Genomic DNA, 22,819 nt, shown 5'->3' on the forward strand with positions numbered 1-22,819 from the left:
CATAAATATGAATTAGTGTATAACCAATAAACGTTTATAAATAATTTTAGACTGAGAAAGAACAATAAAGTCATCAAGCCATCTTGTGTGGGGCAAATATGGTATCATTAAATCCCCACTGACTTGGCACTGTTTTCTTGTGCAAATTAAGTATAGCAAGCAAAAGTTGCTCATCTCACCAGTAATCAAGAGGTAAATGGTTCTTTGTTCTTTTTCAACCTCAAATTAGCATTTACAAGTGTTTAGTGTTTAATATTAAAATCTTATGTTCATTTATTACATATATATATATATACATACACATACATATATATAAATATACACACATGCATATATATATATACATTCATATATACACATACACACACACACATATATATATATATACATACATATATACACATACACATATATATATACATACATATATACACATAGATATATATATGTTTGGCAATGCAAACAAAAAAAGGTAGAACTGAATGGATGAGTATATACTTTTTATCAATATCTAGCGTAAATAACAGAGTGACTCAGAGTTTTGTGTTAGCCCTTATCAAACTAGTTACTACTCAAGGGGTTACAAAATTTATATACCAGTGACAATGGTATTTCCCTGGATAGTTCTGGAATAAATTATAAAAACATATCAAACGGCAACACAGGAAAATTATGAATTATCCACATGGCATTCCAGAACTATCCAGGGGGAAAACCATTATTACCGGTACATAAATTTATAGCTTCTCCATTTGTGACTAGTTTGACAAGTGTCAATGCATGAAATAGATCTGGAGTCACTCTGTTGCTTCTGCTAAATGTGAATATATATAAAAACAATTTCAGCGTGGAAGGTGTTTATAAGCCATTTAAAAACACAAAATCCGTTAGATTCAGTTCAACATTTAAATTTAATTTGCCAAAACTTTTGTCACTTTGAGACCACTACCGGTTCACTGACAAAATTCTGTGCTGCATCTCAATTTTGTCACTGAACAGGTCACGGTCTCAAAGCGATGAAAATATTTTGGCAAATTGAATTTAAATGTTGAAGTGAATCTAACGGATTTTATGTTTTAAATGGGTTATAAACACCTTTCATGCTGCAATTGTTTTCATTGCAGCACACGATCTCAGATCAGGTCATTTACTATGCAAGTACATCCCTGTAATTCTGAATATATATATATATATATGTATATACATGTGTACTATGTATTATATTTGTTTGGTTGTGATTAAATGACTGTGAAGTTTTATTATGTAATATGAATATATCAATGTCTGTATACATTATGTTTAATTTGTCACACAAATCATGGAATGCGTATAAATGAAACAGCAGCTACTCCATTCCTTCCTTATATATTTGATGGTATGTAAACAGAAAAATGCTCATTGCAGCATCATGTTAGAAATGTGTCAGTCTTGTCTGATGCAAATAGGTTTATTGTTTTGGTAAGCCAGACAGGATTACACATCCCAGACCTAAAGAATTTGCAGACTCAACATTATTATGGCCAACAGTCGTCTCAATCTTGTACTCACCTGTTAATGACAACAGTCAACCATACAGGTGATTGCAGAAAATCCTTTTGAATTCCATTAACATGTAATCCTGTCAAACATATTTGAGATATATATGACCAGCCATTGAGTTACTTTGTAACACAATGGCTGAGAGTTGCGTGCACTGGCATTTAAATCCAGTTTCTCAGTTCAGTTTTCCTGCTTACCAAACATACTTTCTATATCACCTTTCTATAAAGTGATTCAAACTGGTAGTATATCTTGAAAAAAAACACAAATTCTTTCTTTTATCCATGATAAAAAAATTCCAAAGCATTACTAAGTCCACTCTGCTGAGTGGTTGGTGTTAGGAAGGGCATCCAACTGTAAAAATCCTGCCAAAACAGACACAGAAGCATGGTGCAGTCTTCTGCCAGGCCAGATTCTGTCAAGCTGTCCCACCCATGCCAGCTTGGAAGGCAGACGTTAAACAATGATGGTAATGATCTATATACATACCTATATGCCCTTCATTAATAATATATCACCTTTATTTCTATAGTACTGATTGTATCACTATAAGTCCTTTGTACTATTTTACTTGCTATCCCCTTCATTATAGACCTTTGTATCATTATTATACAATAACTCATAATAATTATTTCAGATTCTGATATATATATATATAGACATATATATATATATAAAATATAAATTAGAGATAAAACCACTATTATGCAACTCATACCAAATTGAATTTTTCCCTGTAAGTTTGGAGTTCTACTCCCTAATATATATATATTACAACCTGGCTTCCGCTATTTTATTGTATAACCTCTTGTATGGTACCAGTGCCTCTGTTAATTATCATCCTCATATTAAACGTTTGTGTGGAATATTTCTGGATTTAAGTGACTGTTCGATTGTTAGCAAGTGCTTTTCTGTCAACTGGAGTGAGATTATTTTTGAAGGTGTAGTTTCTAACTTTGAATAAGTCTGTATGCTGTTTCAGATTGACACTTCTTGGGAGAGAGGAAGGAGAGAGAGAGAGAACATTCATTTCTTTCTTATCAACATCAAAATAAATATCAAATAGAAATTGTAGTTGTGATCCCTGTGCCGGTGGCACGTAAAAAGCACCATCCGAACGTGGCCGATGACAGCGCCGCCTTGACTGGCTTCCGTGCCAGTGGCACGTAAAAAGCACCAACTGATCGTGGCCACTGCCAGCCTCCCCTGGCACCTGTGCTGGTGGCACGTAAAAGCACCCACTACACTCACGGAGTGGTTGGCGTTAGGAAGGGCATCAAGCTGTAGAAACACTGCCAGATCAGACGGGAGCCTGGTGCAGCCTCCTGGTTTCCCAGACCCCGGTCAAACCGTCCAACCCATGCTAGCATGGAAAGCTGATGTTAAACGATGATGATGATGAGGAGGTTCAAGGTAGTGATGATTAATCTAACTGAAAAATGCTATGGTTTCTTTCTTTCAGGCAAAGAATGATGGTGTTGTTACACTCACAATTGCAAGAATGTGGTTTCAATTCCTGGACTGGGTGGTTTGTCGTGTTCTTGAGCAAATAATTACATTTCATGCTGTTCCACTCCATTCAGCTGTAAATACATTGAAATGGTATCTTATTCCAAGGGAATGATGTGAATTCAGACACTTATATGCCATGGAAATCGAGTAACCAGCCCCGAATTCTAGGACTCATGACATTAATATCCAAGGCTTCATGACAACAAAAGAATAAATTCCAAAAAGTCTGTTCTCTACTTTCCAAAGCATGAGTTTTTCCAAACTCACCAAATTCACAATATAATGTTTGCTGAGACAAACATCATCAGTTTCCTTAAACTCTGCTTATTATTATTATTATTATTATTTAAATGTAATAAACAATCGCAATATATATATATCATCATTTTAATGTCTAATTTTCCATGATTCAAATGGGACAGATTTTCTATCACCATCCAAAACCTGTTTGCAAGCAAAATTATTTTTTTCTCTAATTTGGAGTTTTTCATGGAAGATTGCAAAGAAATGACATCATTTGCATAATGGTGACGTTTGTTGACAAGTAGCATGTAATATCAAGTTAAGGAGACACATGCACACAACAGCACATGTATACCCTGCAGAAGATAATATGTGAAAATGTCACTAAATGTCACAGAACCCAAAACCATGTGCTTGTAAAGCAAACTTCTTAACTACACAGCCGTTGCCACAGCAGTAACTCGAGGGCCTAGAATTTCATACCCAAGTCACTTGAGTTTAACAAATGCCTTCGCACAAAACTCTAAGCTCTCAAGTCACTCTTGTAACAATGGCAGCCAGTGAATGATTTGATTTACTTTATGTGTTGAGCTCTCTCTTTCTTTTTCTGCCATTTGTAAGACTAAACGTATTTGTGTACGTGCACGCAGGCAGTTACGCATGTGTATACACACACACGTCTCTTATATAAAAAGATAACCATCCTGGGCCGGCGTTGCGTATCTTCTATTGTAGCCTTGGGTTGAGCAAGATCTTGTGAATAAAATTTGGTTGAAGGAAGCTGCGTAGAAGCTCATCAGAGGGGCTGAACCACCTCTTGGATGGAAGAATTGTTGCCAAATTTAGCATCATGACATTGGTTCCTTTATCAGAGTCCATTCTTTTGCAATCATTGGGATCAGGTCACCTGCGACCAGCTTCGAAGTATTGTATTGGGTTCTTTGATAAATTAACTTATTTTCCCTTCCATTTAATTTAATCCTTTCCAATATTATTTGAATCAAGACAAAACATATTTTTATTATAGTGTTTTATGGAGGCTTTTTTTTTAAAACTCTATTCTTCCTCTCAAACTTTTGTTCATCAATTTTTGAAATTTGAATAAACTTTAGTTTTTTCAGAGTGCCATATAGAAATAGAAAAAAAAAACCATATGACTTTATGTGACAGCCCAATAAATTTTAAGCAAAAAACTGAAATATTTGTTTCATAAATAAATTGAAAATTTCTTCTGCTGTGTTCACTTGTCCAAGCAAAACAAACAAACTGGTAGCAAAAAGCCTACACCTATTTCTTTACTACCCACAAGGGGCTACTGTTGTACATTAATTAATTAATAGAAACTTTTGTCTATTTCTCCTTCAACATATCTTTTACTCATTTCAGTCACTGGATGTCTATGGCCATGCTGGAGCACTGCCATGAAGGATTCTTCATCATCATCTTTTAATGTCCGCTTTCCATGCTGGCATGGGTCGGACGGTTTGACTGAGGGCCGGCGAGCCAGAAGGCTGCACCAGTCTCCAATCTGATCTGGCAAAGTTTCTACAGCTGGATGCCCTTTGAGTTGAACAAATTGTCTCTGCTACTTTTTTTCTTCTTTAAAGCCTGGTATTTATTCTACTGGACTCTACTGCCGAACTGCTAAGTCACAGGGATGTAAACAAACTAACACTAGCTGTCAAGTGGTGGAGGGGCAAACATACACAAAAGAGACTTCAACAGAATTTCTGACCATTGCATTGGTCAGCCCAGGGTTAAAGCTGACACCTGCTTAAGATGTGGGACTGACCCTGAAACCATGTGGCTGCAAAGCGAGCTTGATGACCACCCGACCCTGTCTGCACTGACCTCGTATATTTTAACGAGATTGTTAAAACAATTTAAACAGCCTTCATTGATTATGGGACTTAATTCTATCAGCTTGATCTTTGCTGGAGAGTTGCTTTGCTTTTATCGAAGCAAAAAAGGCGCCAGGAAAGGTTTTGGTTAAACGGAATTCAGGTCTTTCTGGATGTTGTCCAGCCAGAGTCTCTTGCTGGTGGTGTTGCTGTTGTTGAGCATGGAGCACAGTAAGGGGGAGGGGTGAAGAGAGATGGAGAAAAAAAAAGATGTGAAGCAGGGAAAGAGAGCAGAGGAGGAGAGAGAAAATAAGGAAATGGTAGACAACAATGAGAAAGAAGAATAAAAGAAATGAAAGGAGGGAGGAAATAAGGAAGACATGACAGCAAAGACATTTGATGAAAGTTAATAAAAAAGAAAAAGTCACATGAAAATTACAAAACATAAAATCTTATTTGACATTCTTTGGCAACGTTTGCCAGGGCTTTGCTGGGGCAATGCCCCCGTATGATGACTAAGTGTAAAAAACCAAAAACAAAATAAAAAAAAACAAATAATAATAATTGTTTCAAATTTTGGCACTAGGCCAGCAAATTTAGGGGTGGCTAAGTCGATTGTATCGACCCCAGTCTTCAACTGGTGCTTATTTTATCAATCAAGAACGGTAAAGTGAACCTTGGTAGAATTTGAACCCAGAATTGTAAAGGCAGACAAAATGCTTCCCAAACATTTTGCCCAGCATTGCTAATAATTCTGACAGCTCACTGCCTTCAATAATAATAATAATAATAATAAAGTTTCTTTAGCCAAATGAAAATTCTTCCCGGGTTGTTGTCCTTTATTCATTTTGTGATGTTTCAAACCTTCGTGGGGGTGAAACGCAGGAGTCAGAGTTTTTGCGGCGGTTGTGTTTTTCGTTTGCTTTGTTTTGTTTGTTCGCTATTTTCAGTTTTCTTACTTCTTTTCAATTTCCACATGAAATTCAGTTCAAAGAAAGAAACAAATTTGTTAAAATTCTAAAAGTTGATGCTTGTTTTATGAAAACAAAAGCGGGATCTTTTCTATTTTGAGGCCAGTTTTTTCAAATTTTTCCTACTGAACCAAACAATTTGAAACTTCGTATACTGGTAACGTTGTTTAATAATTAGAATTTTAACCAATGATATTCCGTCATTCGGCTTTATTTTATTTACTCCGTCTCGACCACCAATTTCGTGACGTATTTAACATCTTAAATGTAAACAAGCTATAGTCAGCCACCTTCTAATAACAAAAGTTTGTCTTTGAAGTTACCGTCTAGGGGAAGCATTGATGTACATGTGTGTGTGTGTGTGTGTTTGATGGGGTGTGGGAGACAGTATGTTGTGTAAGTGAAGTGCTTCTGTTAGTGTGTGTGAAGAGACAGAGAGAGTAATGTGTGAAAGAGAGAGATAACTGAAATTTTTTACTCGGTGTATGTGTATATGTATGTCTGCATGTATGTGTGTGTGTATGTATGTGTAAGTATGTGTGTGTATGTATGTGTGTGTGTGTATGTATGTATGGCCGATTCATCGTAATTACGATGAATCGGCCATACATACATAGATACATACACACACACACATACACTCATTCATACATACACCGAGTAAAAAATTTCAGTTATCTCTCTCTTTCACACATTACTCTCTCTGTCTCTTCACACACACTAACAGAAGCACTTCACTTACACAACATACTGTCTCCCACACCCCATCAAACACACACACACACACACACATGTACATCAATGCTTCCCCTAGACGGTAACTTCAAAGACAAACTTCCCTCGTCATAAAATCGCTTCCTCTTGGTCTCTTTCGCTCTCATTACTTATGTAAAAAAATAAAAGTTTTTTACGGAAATTGACGGAAAACTTGTGCTACGACAAGCGAAACTTCGCCGAAATTTAATATTAAAAAAGCAAAGAGCTGGCAGAAACGTTAGCACGCCGGGCGAAATGCGTAGCCGTATTTCGTCTGCCGTGTTTGTTTACAGTTTTCCGAACGTTAGTACGTCACAAAAGCGCTTTCTACGTCACACTAATAGAATGCAGTCAAGTTTTACACATGAAAACAAACAATCTGATTGGTTAAAATTCGCAGTTTTAATCTACGATTAAAGTCATAAAATAGATTTTTCTCAAATAAACTAGTTCCAACCTGTGTCTTGTTTTGCTAGACTCTATCAGCATACGAAGTTTCAGATTATTTAGTTAAGTAGAAAGATCTGTGGTCCTGGCTTCAGAATAGAAAAGATCCCAAAAGAGAAAAAAAAAAAAAAATCAACATAGGAAAAAAAAAAAATCAACAAACACAGGAAGAAAAAAGGAAAACAGTAATTTCTTCAGAAAAATTTTATGTATATATATATATACCCATACACACGTCAGTAGGCATATATGTGTGTGTGTATATGTATATAATCAGTGTATTTTAACTATTTCTGCAATCTTACCATTGCGGATGTATTAATGTTTTCTTATGAAAACAGGTTTTTGTGAAGATATAAAAAAAAAAAGAAAAATAAATAAACAAATCATACAAATTCACAAAAAAAAATGCCAGATCAGTTTCATTAAAATAAAATTTTGTTAAAAACTGGATGGGTGGGGGATTAAAGAAGTTTTTTAAAAAACTCATTCATTCAAAAATTAAAGATAAATCTCTCATCCCATCTCATTAACATTTTAAAATAAACTTTGAAAAGGAAACAATTTTTATCCTGGACAAGTCATCTGTTAATTGAAATTGGTAGCTATTTGTTGGTGGAAGCAGTCAATAGCTTTTGTTTGCTGTTTCAGAAGAGAAATCTTTATTTTGGCTACAAAGCTTAGCTGTAGATAAAGAAAGGCAAGTTTGGAGGAATTCAAAGGCATTATTTCAGGCTCAAACAGGTGCAAAGATGTGGTCTTTGGTGACAACATTTCTAACCAGATTCTCTCACACTGCCATACATTTGTAAGGGCGAAATGTATTTAATTGGATGTGACCCCTAAGTGACATACTGACCCTGTAAGAGTTAAAGGTAGACGTTGAGCCTGACATAATTATAAGTGGAATGTACAGGGACAAAACTCAGGGCCTCTGAAGTGGGGGATTCAGCCAGCACATTGGTCTGGGGCCCAAGACTATCTTCTGAGAGCCTCCCTAAAATAAACAAATGTCAATCACCAGCATCATTTACTGTCCCCTTTCCATGCTGACATGGCTTAGAGGCCATTTGATGAGGCAGTTTCTCTACCGCCGGGTACCTTTCCTGTTGCCAACGTTGACCTCTTTCCAAGCAAAGTAATTGTCAGACATTTATTCAAAGACTGGAAATGAGCAACTTCACTTGAATGATGATGATGATCAGTTACGAACATCACATGATGTCTAAACAAGACTACAAATACACAATGGGCTTCTTTCAGTTTCTGCCAACCAAATCCACTCACAAGGCTTTGATTGGCAAGAGGCTTTATTAGACGACACCAGCCCAAGGTGCCACACAGTGAGACTGAACCCAAAACCAATGTGGTCGGGAAGCGAGTTCCTTCACCACACAGCCACGCCTGCTCTCATCCCATGATCCAAAACTAGTTTGGCTCCACCTTGCCAAATGGAGGCCCTGGTCACACTAAAAACTGCTGCCACAACTAGTATGGTGCTTTATCAGTCCTGCCATTTCTCTGCAGAACAGAGCAAGCAATAACCATAACAACTATTGTTAATATAGGTACAAGCCCCAAGATTGGAGAGGTGGGGGAAGGGTTTGGATGACTGAATCAACCCCAGTAATTGACTGTTATTTTTATATCATTGACCCTAGGTGGGATGAAAGGCAAAGTTGATCTTGGCTGGATTTGAACTCACAACGTAAAGAACTGAAAGAAATCGTACAAAGTATTTGGTTCAACTCTAAACATTCTGCCTACAGACACATGAGTGCAGTTTTGTGGGGAGGGGCCAGTCAGTTACATTGGCCCCTAGAATTGACTAATGATTTATTTCTTCATTGCCCCAGTACTTGATCGGTAACTTATTTCATTGACCCAGAACAATGAAAGGCAAAGTTGATTGCAGTGGGGTTTGAACTGAGAATGTGAAGGGCCGTAGCTAAACACCACAAGGTATTTTATCCAACATTCTAACATTTCTGCCAATCCACCACACTAATAATAATAATGATAATTAATAATAGTAATAAAAATAATAATAATAATAATAATTAATAATAACAATAATGACTAAGTGTTGTTACATCTGTTTTGTCGCGTTCAGCTGAAGATGACCCTGAGAAGCTTTTGTGAGTATAAATGGTCCTGAAGGAATTATGATATTGTTGGAGGTGTTCACTTTGAGGTTTTTGGTGCCGCTAGGTGCAACTGTTGGTGCCGATATTGTGTTTATCTTTGTGGTTGGTGAGCTGACTGACTGAGACGTTGCCATGATGCTGGGAAATGTCTGTGACTGAAGTGTTGAAGGAATGGCCGTGCTCTGAAGTTGGACTGCTTGCATTCTTACCTGAAATATAAAGGAGAAAAAAATGTGTGTGCGTGTATACATATATATATTTCATGGCCATTGCTGCATTTTTAATAATAAAGTTTTAATCATATGTTAGATGTAATAATAAACCTGCAAAAAGTTATTTGGAGATAATTGTGTCTAAACACCTGGATACTTCTGTGAAACTCTGGTACAAAAATAACTACAGGTACTACACAAATATATACACACACACACACATATATAAAATGCTATACAACACAATTTAACAAGTTCATAATGAGTATTTTGGTGTTTTACAAGAAACATTTAACCAGGCTCCCTGCAGCTTACTCACATACACACACACACACACACAAAGTGCATTTAGTAACTGTTGTTATATCCATACAATAGTTTCATGCTTCTGTCTATGAATCTGAACACTGTGATCTTTAGTGGTCTTCTGCAGTAGATGAGCAAGGTGTGTGTGTGTGTGTGTGAGTGTCACAAACATAAGCATACATACATGTTAATTAGTAAACATTTGTAAATGACTTAGAAGTGAAAAAATACAGAACTAGTGACAGAAATCAAATCATCTGTTGTTTATCTACCAGGTAAATGTGAAGTTGTGGAGGTGCAATGGCCCAGTGGTTAGGGCAGCAGACTCATGGTCATAGGATCATGGTTTCGATTCCCAGACCGGGCGTTGTGAGTGTTTATTGAGTGGAAACGCCTAAAGCTCCATGAGGCTCCAGCAGGAGGGAGTAGCGAACCCTGCTGTACTCTTTCACCACAGCATTCACTCACTCTTTTTTTACTGTTTCTGTTGTACCTGTATTTCGAAGGGGCCAGCCTTGTCACACTCTGTGTCATGCTGAATCTCCCCGCTGAGAACTACGTTAAGGGTACACGTGTCTGTGGATTACTCAGCCACTCGCACGCTAATTTCACGAGCAGGCTGTTCCGTTGATTGGATCAGCTGGGACCCTCGTCGTTGTAACCAATGGAGCGTCACAAAATGTGAAGTTGTTAGCAAGTTGGGCTGATAATAGTAAAGTACAATTTACGTCTTATTTACTTGGTTTTTATCTGATCAACAAATTTTGTTAGTAAGGGATAATGCAAAGCATATCGATGGAATTCATTGTTATTTTACACTGTGAAATTCTTGTCTACAAATATTTACTGCTAACTATATATACCATTATCTTATACACACATAGACAAAGAGAGAGAGAGAGAGAGACAAAGCATTGAGAGAAAATGGTGCTAGACAAAGCATTGACAATACGGCTATGATGACGACGAAAATGATGACAATGACGATGAAAATGATGACAATGGTAATGTTACTGACTGGTGCTTGTCCGGAAGTGGCAGCGTAAGTTTGAATTTGTTGTGGTGATTGCATATATTGAAGCTGTAGCTGGTGGCTGGGTGATAAGATGGGATTTCTGGTGAGTAACTGAAAGTAGAATGGCAAGGATCAGCATTATAGATATTCAGACACAAATCAAAAGCAATTACAGCAACACTGGTATGCTTGTTTCTTTCTATGTGAAGGCTTGGTTGTCTCTAAGACCATTTTCATTTCAAATTGTCTCTATTTACATTTACTTTACCCTATCTGGTGGCAGGTGGGTTTTTTATTTACCTCTAAGAATGTCACAAAAATTGCCTCAGATCCTGTTCACCAAGTTGTCTCTGTTTTACATGCTTTAATACACTAAAAACATTTTTTTTTTCCTGAATATATGATGCTGAAATTGGTGACGCATCACATAAGGTATGTTTTGGTCAGAGATCAAACTGATTGTAAAGTTAGTCTAGGTGTAAACATTAAAAGCATTTATCTGTGCAAAATGAGGTCAAAAGTCTGAGAAATTAGAATCTTTCACTTGTTATAAATTTTGAGTCTTGTATGAGAACTTTCGTATATAACTACATAGACTTTGTCACGATATTTATTTTAATGGTATATATACTGATAAAAGATCAAAGACGTTCCAGCAATGACCATCTTGACTTTTTCAGGCATACATCATTCAATATGTCCTTTCTTTTGTAAGGCTATCAAAAGGGGTGGGGTTCGACTGCTATTTCAGCAGGAGGCCCTGACTCAGTGCGTGTATCAATACTGTGTTGTATTAGAGAGCAAAAGGTCAAGGGAGATCACTGTGATTGTTCTTCAGACCCAGATCAGTCCTGACCGAGCAGATCCAGGATCCAAAAGTACTCCAACCTTTTTCCAGGCATAGTGTATCTAGGATGACATTACCCTACGTGTCCTTCTTCCTTTTATAAGACAAAGAGTTTATAATTGGAATCTGTATTGAATAAATCCTTATTAAATGCTAAAGTGTGCTTGAAGAATGCTCATAACAAGATGTCATGGTTATGGAATGGGTCAATGTATAATAACAGGTTGCATTGTGTTCAATAAACTAGTGCCGCTTGTTCCAAGTATTCACGGATCAGTGTTATAGGGTTCAGTGGTGTACTACAAGAGGTTACTATAAGTGTTGATGATATACTATGCAGTACGTCACTCATACAATATTTATGTTTGCTTAACGTAGCTCATACTTCACACTTTGTCTTTGTCACGCTCAGGCTGAAAGAAAACTTGGATTATAACCAACAGATGAAATTGGGGGGGGGGGGGGCGAAGGGGGAGATTTAGCGAGATTTATTCATTAAAAAAAAAAGAAAAAAATTACAGAAATGGAGACAGTATCAGAAGGCATCAAGAGGAATATAAAGGTAATTGTAATAGGGTACCAAGAAGAACTGTTGTAAAAGGTTTGCCTCTTTGGCACAGCCAGAATAATCAGGAAAGTATTAAGATAATAGAAAAGAACAGATAGCATGGTATTGCAGGTAGTAAGCCTACTACATATGCAAGCCTCCAGCAGTTCCAACAAAACTTGAGTTATAATAAAGATGGTGGTGGTGGTGGTGGTTTCTGATATAGGTGCAAGGCTACAATTTAATTGATTTCTTTTGGTGGAACCATTGCTTCAGTTCCATCAACTCCTCCACCTAACTGGTCCTTTTAAGTATTTGGGTTGATTCAATGAACGAAAACTTTCCCCACCCAAATTTTCACCTTGCACCTTATGTTAGTAGTAGCAGTGGTAGTAGCAGCGGCAGCAGTAATACCAATAATAATCAGAGCATTTAGAAAGAAAATCAAAGACAACAAAGAAGCTTCTACAAGGTTTGCTCAACTGGATATCAGGCTGAAATTCCTGAAATTATATTCTTCTGTATTAGAAAATAAAGATAACGAAGATAACATGAGACAATGTATCAGATCATGATGAAGAAAAAAGACAAAAGAAAGCAACATGGTCTCAGAACACCCTTGAATCATAAGCTTAAGTAAATCAGGGTTAGCCTAGGATTAAAAATCAACTCCAAGAAAACCTTTCAATTCCACTGTTTACAATAGTAAGCCATTGTATTTTTTTAGCATAGTTTTGTCTGCTTTTTCCATGCTAGCAAGGGTTGGACAAGTCTTTCTTCACTCAGATGACTTTTTTCATACCAAACCTCACTTGTGTTTTTATTTCCAAGTAAGATACGTTATTCTTTGTACGTTGAGTTACTGAGCTGTGAGGCTTGTTGCTAATGGGAGACAAGAACAGATGTCACCATTGCATAAACAGTATTAATGTGAAGACTTGTGATCACACACATAAATGCCCTGTAATTATGTGAATTCCCAAAACTAATTAGACATATTTTGATACTTTACATTTAAAATAATTAGAAAAAAACCAAGCTGCTTTTCGTTTGTATATCCAAACATCTTCCACAGCATCAAGTCCAAAATATTGTAAAATGCCAGTGCTGCTGGACTGGCTCCTGTGCAGGTGGCACATAAAAAGCACCATTTGAGTGTGGCCGTTGCCAGTACCACCAAACTGGCCCTCGTGCTGGTGGCATGTAAAAGCACCCACTACACTCTCAGAGTGGTTGACGTTAGGAAGGGTATCCAGCTGTAGAAACTCTGCCAGATCACATTGGAGTCTGGTTCGCCAGACCTCAGTCAAATCGTTCAACCCATGCTAGCATGGAAAGCAAACGTTAAATGGTGATGATGATGATGATGATTATCAAGGGCCAGCCACTGACACAAACAAAACTGTTGGATATCAAATTTCTATATGGGATGTTAATACTATTCAACAACAGCTTAAGGCTGATGGCCAGAAACAGGTGACGTAGTTCCATATGCATACAACAACGACCAGAAACAGATGGTAAGACTATAATGCACAAATAAATGTACAAAGCCCATTATTTATGTCTTTGCTTGTGTGTGTGTGTGTGTGTGTGTGAGAGAGACAGAGCAAGCATGGGTGTGTGGTTAAGAAGTTCACTTTGGAAACACACGCTCTGGAGGTTTGACCCCACATCATAGCTAAAGTTGGCTGGCAGCTTCTACTACAGTAAGAGGCTGACCAATACCTTGTGAATGAAACTTGGCAAGTGGAAATGGCAAAAAATGACCACACACACACACACACAGAAATTGTGTGTGTATGTGCAGAAGTGTAACTTTGAATTCCCTTGTCTTGACATTTATGCAGTAATTGGAAGCGAAGATTCACCATTCATATCAACCATGTCATTTTGTTTCGAGTCCTCCAAGAAAGCATCTCCAAGCTGATTGCTGTTTAATAGACCAAGAGAAATATTAACCCGCTTACAAACAGGTGAGGGTTGGCATCAACAAATGTATTTGGCTGTGGAAATTCTGCTTCAATGAAAACCTGCCAGACGAACCAAGCCTGCAAAAGTGGACATTATGATGATGATGATGAACATACAACAGGCTTCTGTACAGTTTTCAAACTACCAAGTTACCCTCATAAGGTATTAATCACCCCAGCACTATAGCAGAAGACATCTGCTCAAGCTTGGAGGCAGTAACAGGTAACCAAAACCCTTGGCGATATACTGTACTTGTGTAGACCTGTGAGACTAGTTGTGGCCGATGCTGGTGTCAGGTCAGAGGCACATAAAAAGTACGCACTTCACTTGCAGAGTTGTTGGTGTTAGGAAGGGAATCAAGCCACAGAAACCTTGCCAAATCAGATTGGAACCTGGTGCAGCTCCGTGGCTTACAAGTTTTCAATCAAACCATCCAACCCATGCCAGACTGGAAAGTGGATGTTAAACAACGAACGAACCATGCAGTGGAATTGAGCCAAAAATAATGTAACCATGAACCAAAGTTCTAATCCACACATCTATGCCTCACCTATCATCATGCTTGTATCTTGTTTAGCTCCAGTGGGATAAGAGCCATTAGATAGAGTCTTAGAGCTAAGGAGGAGCTAATGGAATTTGAACTGCAAATGTCTTAAATCAGTACCTGAGGGCTTACTGATTCTGCCACACAGCTTTCACAATAAAGAAGAACTTAGCATTTTTACCTGTGTTGAAGGTGCCGGTAACACTTGTATAGAACCTGTAACTGGTTGTGGCAGAGATGTTGGAAGGAACTGTATCTGTGTGGTGCCTGGCACCGGATTGGAAGCAGGCTGTAAGTTGATCATTTTAGAGCGATTATCTTCTTTTTTAATGATTTGCTGCAACATACCAGACACTCTTCCAGTTGGTTTGCCCGACACTGTTGTCTACAAGATAACAAAACAAATAATTAGATAATTAATGAAGAAGTTTAATTATCCTTTTATATGTGTTTAGGTAAAGATTTCCACAAAACTTATATGCTTGTTAATAAAGAGATTGACCATGTTTTACAAAGGCCTTAATCATTCATGCACACGCGCACACCGCGACCGCCACCATCTGCTTTCCAAGCCAGCATGGTCACTGAAGTCTCCTGCATTCAGCTCCGGTCAAACCATCCAACCCATGCCAGCATAGAAAGTGGACATTAAATATGATGATGAGAATGATAAAGATAATAATTGATATATATATATATATATATATATATATATATATATATATATATTGTTTTATTTATATTTCCTGAGCGCCATACTAATACAATTGTTTGTTTGTTTCCCACCTGCCTTCGTCTTTTGTCTATTTTCATAAAGCTTCCCGTTATATATATATATATATATATATATATATATATATATATGGTGACATAAAAAGCACCCAGTACACTCTTCTAAGTGGTTGGCATTAGAAAAAGGATCCAGCTGTAGATATTTCTCTGGAGTTGTTCTTCCATGGTTTCACAAGGCCCATGGAAGGATTTAAACATAGCAGGGTTCCTCTTTGTTGCAAGAATTCAGACCAGGTCTTGTGTCCAACAATAACTCCCTCCCTTGTATCCACCAGTCTTGGAGGAAGTCCTGATAACATTACAAAAACTACATTCCATTCTTGATATTTAAAAAAATTAAAAATCCTCATTTAACCCTAATTCTCTCATCATGATTCTATCAAGCCTATTGATTATTGTAGAGGTGTACTTGCACAGCAAGTGTCCTGATCTGAGATCAAATGAGGAAAGTCAAGTGATTTGCAGAGTGGAAGACATAAGTAAACTGTTCAGAAACATACAAAAACTGATAACTTTTGATAGTCCTTGAGTGTTTCTAAATGGTTAGCTTATGTCTTTTAAGACACTGCAATTGTTAGAGATTATTTTTGCTAACAAAGAATTAGACAAGTGTTTACTCACATTCAGCGTCTCAACAGATCGAATCTCTGGCAGTTGTTGCGCTGCAGCTGTTACAGGTTGTTGTCGCATGGTGGAGATGACAATCGGCGCAGTTGTGCTCGTCGTGTTGGGTAAGGCATCATTGAGGACAATCATATTCTGTGGGTTTCCCGTCATCAATGTACCAGAAAGCGTGGTTGTTGGTGTTGTTGTTGTCGATAACGCTGCTGCTGCTGCCGATACTGTGGCCGTTGTGGCCGATGCAGATGGAGTGGAAGGCAATGTATGGGTCGCTGTGGGCTGCACCGTTGAACTGGTTGTCTGAGACAGTTGTTGCGTACAGCTGTTCATGTGCTGAGGCCAGTGGTTGGCCTGGCATTGGTAATCACAGTAACTGGTGTTCCAGCAGCAATACAGCAGGGCTTCTTTACTGCAGTTGGCACACTAAACACAAAGAACAAAGAACACTATAAATAATAATAATAATAATAATAATAATAATAATAAAAAATGCCTGATGCAGTACCAGGCAGTGGCTCTCATGGCTTCTGATCTTAACTGATTGGAAGTGTTATCATGTACATTGTTTTGTCTTGGTATAAAAAATGGGCTACAGCAAATATTCTGCTCAATACCACAGATTTGCTTGTCAGTTGTTTGACCATAACCAGTTCAGCATGTCCCTTAGCGGCTGATGATATGTGCATCTCTGATCACGAGCAGAAGTAGTGGGGGAGCATCATAGCTGTGTGTTGAGAGGGATTCTTTGGGGTTTGAATAATTCACCTCTGGAAACATGGGTGTTTCGTTCAACATCCTTAAACAACCCTTATTCAGGGACCTTTCGAGTGGGATGGGTTACTCGACCTGAAGAAAATTCTAATTGGGCCCCACCTGCAAGATCATGTGCTGTTTATCTTGATATGAGATCACCATGTTGTGCACATATGGTTGTGATGCATGTGCCTAGTGTACCCTTATCAGACGGGTAGTCATGATGGGTATATTGGGCTTCGTATATTTTACCCCAGTGTCACTTTGATGGCATGCACTGCTCTCTCACTCAATAATAATAATAATAATAATAATCCTTTCTACAACAGGTACAAGACTTGAAATTTGGTTAGGAGGAGGACAGACGATTACATCAACTGTAGTACTCAACTGGTGCTTATTTCATCGACCCCGAAAGGATGAAAAGCAAAGTCGGCCTCAGCTGAATTTGAACTCAGAATGCGAAGACAGATGAAATACCGCTAAGCTTTTTGCCCAGTACGCTAACAATTCTGTTAGCTCACCTTAATAATAATAGCAACAACAACAATATTGATGATGATCATCATCATTTCCACTAAAGGCACAAGGCTTGAAATTTGTGGGGAGGAGAGTAGTCGATTACATTGGCCCCAGTGTTTCACTGGTACTTATTTTATCAACCCCGAAAGGTTGAAAGGCAAAAGCTGACCTCAGCAGAATTAGAACTCAGAATTCTTTTTTCTGGTTCTTTGCATTCAATGCATTTTGTCCAATGTGCTAATGATTCTGCCAGCGCAGTCTTAATAATAATAATAATGATGATAAGGAGGAGGAGGAGGGTGCAGGCATGTGTTTGCATTTAAAAGAGTGCATTGGGATGTTAGCTGGGGATGCATTCAAAGAAACTCAAGCCTTTTTGAGCCTTTTCCATGATGTACTTGCAGCCAGCTTCATGCCTGAATGACTTCATTGTCTGTTGATACAAGAAACAGTTTTGTCCTGGCGTGTGACTGGCTGTGAGTACACATCAATGAAATTGCCCTAAAAGGACCGAAAGGCTCTGTCATTCTTACTGGCTGCTGCTGCTGGGCCAGTTTTTTGTATCTCTCCAATATTTATTGCTTTTAATGCAGCAAATCCATAAACGATGTTATCTCAGGACAAATAACACAGTAATTGGCCTATCAATGGTGTATACACGTCAAGAATGATACACAGACGGCTATTTTAATTAATGTTTTACTTGCCTAGATTAATCAGGATGCTGAGAATTAAATGTTATGACAGATACAGCACAATAACACCAATGACAGGAGGTAATTTAGCAATTCTTTGACTGGTTGTCTAGCACCATATGGACTCGACCATCTGTTGCTTTCATGCAGTGAAAACGTATAAAAGAAGTGAATGGGACAAAAGCAAGGCTAAGCATACCCATTGTTTCTTCTTTGTTTCCTCAATGGATTTCATCTTTTCAATATCACATTGTTCTCTGATCGAGGAAGCAAAACGTTCTTTCTCATTTTCCCAACTTGCTCGTATCTCTGCCACAGTCAGATCTGAGGAAACAAAAACAGATTCACTCAACAATTACATTTAGAAAACACACACACATAATAATAATAATAATAATAATAGTAATGATTTCTCATATACATAAATACATAATATCCATCTATCTATATATATATATGCACAATTAGTACATGGAATTAATGCTAGACATTAAAACTGGAATAAATTAATTTCTACTTACTTAGGTTATGTTTAATTTCTGCAATTTCCTGTTCATGGATCCATCGAAGTTTCTCAAGCTCCTGATGGTAGTGTTTCATAATGATCTAAAGAAATAAGAAGAATTAAATAACAAGGAATCTTTACTTCATGACAAGGTGTATGAAGGATGAAAAAAGGATTTTGTCAAAATGCTGGTAATGGTAATGGAGTAAAAAATACCTGTCAAACTAGGTAGCTGTGTTAATCTGAGCAGTGGTTGGATCGTTGTTGCCATCATTATTCTTTAATGTCCATTTTCCATACTGGCATCTGTTGGATGGTTTGACCAGAGTTGAGAAGATCAGGAGCTTTACCAGGTTCCATTGTCTGTTTTAGCATGGTTTCTACAGCTGGATGCCAACCACTTTACAGAAGGTACTAAGGGGTTTTTTATGTGGCACCATCACCAGTGCTTTTTACATGAATTAAATTTTTAATCATCTCAGGTTGAGATAAAATTTCGTTTTTGTATTTGCAAGGTTTTTGATGTGAACAGGATTCATTGCAACAGATTTTGCTGATTGTTAGGAGGGTCATTATGCTAACTAAAAGTGGGCATGTCATTGATGAGGTCACAAAAGGTGGTAAAAGGGCTTTGACAAACCTGATTCAGTGATTAATAGAACAATTAATAAAAGAATCAGTTAATTAGTTATTTGGTAAAAATTATTAACCAATTGACTAACAATAATAAAAGTGAAACAGAATCAGTGTGTGTGTGTGTGTGTGTTTATTATAGGCAAAATGACCCTCCCAAGATACAAGGAAATACAGATACAATGTACTTCCAAGTGAAGATAAATAGAAGAGCCCAACTTTAAAATGAGAATATCTGTTTTTGGACACAGCATGCTATGGGAAAGTCCATTTGAATGGTTTTCCTATTGCCTTCTTTAGTTAGACCAGAATCTCAGGACTAATGACACAAGTGAAAGGAATAACTAGATACAGGAACTGAAAGCAACTTGGAGACTTGTAAAACGTATCTTTTGTTTTATGGGACAAACTACATCAGCAGAATAAAACTGAAATATCAATTACAGCATGGGAGATACATATTCACGATTTAAACACACAAAGACTATTAAGTTCACTTACACATTTATTATTTGTTGTCCAAATTTCCATTGCATCAGCTGCAACCTGGTTACTGATGTGGTTTCACTACAACACTGTGACCAGGCCACAGAAAGAGTGACAAGAATTCTGACATCAAATGATGAGTGTCTGAATAAAGTTAACAGTCTTTGTGTTTTTTTGAATGGCTGATCTGTGCCTGCCAATGTTGTGATTGTTTTAGTTTGAACATGAGAGTCTCAAGATCAAATTCCTTACCAGGCTCCAAACTTAAGAGGAAACTAAGATTCAGGAAACAAGAATTAAATTATAGTAAGGAAAAAAAAAATGTCAGCCAAGCAACATTCACCACACAGGGCAAAGAAAGACAAACTGTCTGAGTTCAGTTTCTTTTTATTTACTCTATTTGATAGAATATAAAACACTTTTTTCCCCACAAAAAATGTCTTTGTCCTAATTGTAAATTTTGACCAATATTACTTTAATACAGTAAGAAACCTTTTTTTCTCTGGAATATGTGCTGCTGGAATTGGGGTGGATTTAATATGTCCAGGCATCAAACTAGGTAACTGATAAATGAAAGCAGATTTCCTTAGAGTGTGAAATAGGAACAATTTAGAGAGATTAACATTTAGCTTAAATTCTTGAAAATGAATGATTCACAGAACTGACCAATCAAATGTTTATTGAACTGTATTAAGACAATATTCAGATTTGATATGTATGAAATTGGAGCAAAATACTGTGAAAGTAAAAATATCTGTTAATGTGTTTGGTTTTTATTTTGTTTAGGTTAAAGTGCAATAATTAGCTCCATAAAACAAGTTATCCCACCTTAGTCAACAAATTCTCAAAATTGTTTTATTTAAATATCATCAAATACAAGTTCACAAAAATTATTGATTCCTTTTAACAAGATATAAAGTAAATTTTTACAGATAAGTGGATATGGTTAATTGAACTGTTGTCAATAGATTACCAGTATTTATCTTATTGGTCCTGGGGATTTCTATCCACAATGCAGAGGAATTCAACTAAATATTGTAAAGTATTTATTTAGTCAGGCAATCTTCTGCCTCTTCCAACCCACAGCCTACCACCTTTATTGAATGCATGATTCACGTAAATAAATGTTCAATGCAGCTGAACAATCTTACCTGATGACTATGTTTAGTCAACATGTCAGCATACATTTCTTCAAATGATTCTCGAATGCTCTTTGATAGCTAAAGGAATTAGAGAGAAACAAAATATTGAAAATTTCAGAGAAAAAAATGAATAAGTTTTAAAGAACTTTACAAACATTAATTTTATACAAGAATAATTTTTAAACATAAATAGTGGTTTTGTCTCTAATAATATTTTATATATATATATATATATATATATATATATATATATATATATATATATGTGCATATGTGGGCACAGGATGTCATGAAACAGGTGCAACAAAAAAAATACAAAGTACGAGTGCACAGAATATGAACTATTTTTTCGAACAATGAAAGACACAAATGGAAAACAAGACAAACAACATAAAGAACGACCGTTATCAGTTGTTGGCTGTTTTTCTACTCTTGTATTTCGAGCATTTAACAATATTCATATTTTTTATTGTACATGTTTCATGACGTCCTGTGCCCAAATATGCATATATATATATATATATATTATATATATATATATATATATATATATATATATATTATTATATGACTGAACACCATGCAACCTCTTCCAAGTAAGTTTTATATATATATATACATACAGAGAGAGAGGGAGAGAGAATTTTTGTAACCCATTTGTTGATAAATGAAATTCCCAACCTTAAAACCTTCTGGAAAAAAGATGCTGAAAATTAGATTCGTCCCTGTTTATATTTTCGCTCAAGATTGTGAGGACAAAATACAAACTATATACAACATTAGTCGCTTATGTTGAATATTGATGAAACCTCCATACTAAGAAGGTTTCTTATTCCAAAATTCCCAAAGTTATAACATTTAATACTATACATGACATATATATTGAGTAAAACTTGTGAAACTGTCTCATATACAGACTGATACATTTGATAAGTTATTTTTCCAACAGAATAACCTCAAACATCTCTGATCATTCTGTTTGTTTTCAATTATTGTGCAAGCTGGCACAAACGTTAGCACGCCGGGCGAAATGCTTAGCCGTATTTCGTCTGTCTTTACGTTTTGAGTTCAAATTCCACCAAGGTTGACTTTGCCTTTCATCCTTTCAGGGTCGATAAATTAAGTACCAGTTACGCACTGGGGTTGATCTAATCGACTGGCCCCCTCCCTCTTGTGCCTAGAGTAGAAAAGAATTATTGTGCATAATACTTTGGTCTTGCTACTCTACAGAATCCTTCCCCAAACAACACGTGAAATACATTTCATAAACCAAAAAGGTAGGGCAACCTTCTGCAATTCTCTTGAGTGCAATGGCCCCAATTTATTTAGTTGAGCAATCAGTACGTCTGGGGTTTGTTGCAAATCAAGAAATTCATGTTTTAACAGTCAACTGAAAAAGCTTAACCCTTTTAACACGAAATCACTTGTGATCCCCCCAGGGTCTGTGGTATGAAACTTCTTATTTTCCAAGGGGGTGTAGTTCACCAGAAATGAATTAAATACATACAAGAAAAAATAAATTCTCTCAAAAAACCTCACCTGTTTTGTGTATTTCTCAACCATTTGGTTGATTTCGATTGGTCGGCTAGCATCACTCCTCATGGCAGCTGAGTTTTCTCCAGGTTTATTCTTTAAGAGTCCAAGAAGAAGAGTTGCATCCGTCACAATGGAAGGAAGAGCCAGATTCGAACTTTCACTAGAAAAAAGAAAAAACAACAACAAAAGGAATAAAATAACAGATTTAAATATTTAAATGCAGAATTGCAAAA

The 22,819-nt window shown here is 36.8% G+C and overlaps 1 protein-coding gene across 7 annotated transcripts in view; it reads right to left on the minus strand.

The window, feature by feature from the left end:
- Nucleotides 1-5,818: 5,818 nt before the first annotated feature.
- LOC115210291 (protein kinase C-binding protein 1) overlaps nucleotides 5,819-22,819 on the minus strand; it is a 111,717-nt gene continuing 94,716 nt past the window's right edge. For 3 of the 7 annotated variants that reach the window (XM_029778801.2, XM_029778800.2, XM_029778802.2), the window contains 9 exons: nucleotides 22,590-22,746; nucleotides 21,060-21,128; nucleotides 18,806-18,890; nucleotides 18,484-18,608; nucleotides 16,315-16,737; nucleotides 15,083-15,286; nucleotides 10,993-11,100; nucleotides 9,403-9,665; nucleotides 5,822-6,096 (listed from right to left, as the gene is read on the minus strand). In XM_029778801.2, the coding sequence (XP_029634661.1) occupies nucleotides 6,024-6,096; nucleotides 9,403-9,665; nucleotides 10,993-11,100; nucleotides 15,083-15,286; nucleotides 16,315-16,737; nucleotides 18,484-18,608; nucleotides 18,806-18,890; nucleotides 21,060-21,128; nucleotides 22,590-22,746 (1,507 nt within the window). In that variant the 3' untranslated portion in view covers nucleotides 5,822-6,023. Of the gene's footprint in view, nucleotides 6,097-7,789; nucleotides 9,666-10,992; nucleotides 11,101-15,082; nucleotides 15,287-16,314; nucleotides 16,738-18,483; nucleotides 18,609-18,805; nucleotides 18,891-21,059; nucleotides 21,129-22,589; nucleotides 22,747-22,819 lie in introns of those variants that run through there. The other 4 variants (XM_029778798.2, XM_029778799.2, XM_036502322.1 and 1 more) reach the window with 3 other exon arrangements.

Source organism: Octopus sinensis, linkage group LG4 (assembly GCF_006345805.1).
Source record: "Octopus sinensis linkage group LG4, ASM634580v1, whole genome shotgun sequence".
In the NCBI taxonomy this organism is placed as follows: Eukaryota; Metazoa; Mollusca; class Cephalopoda; order Octopoda; family Octopodidae; genus Octopus; species Octopus sinensis.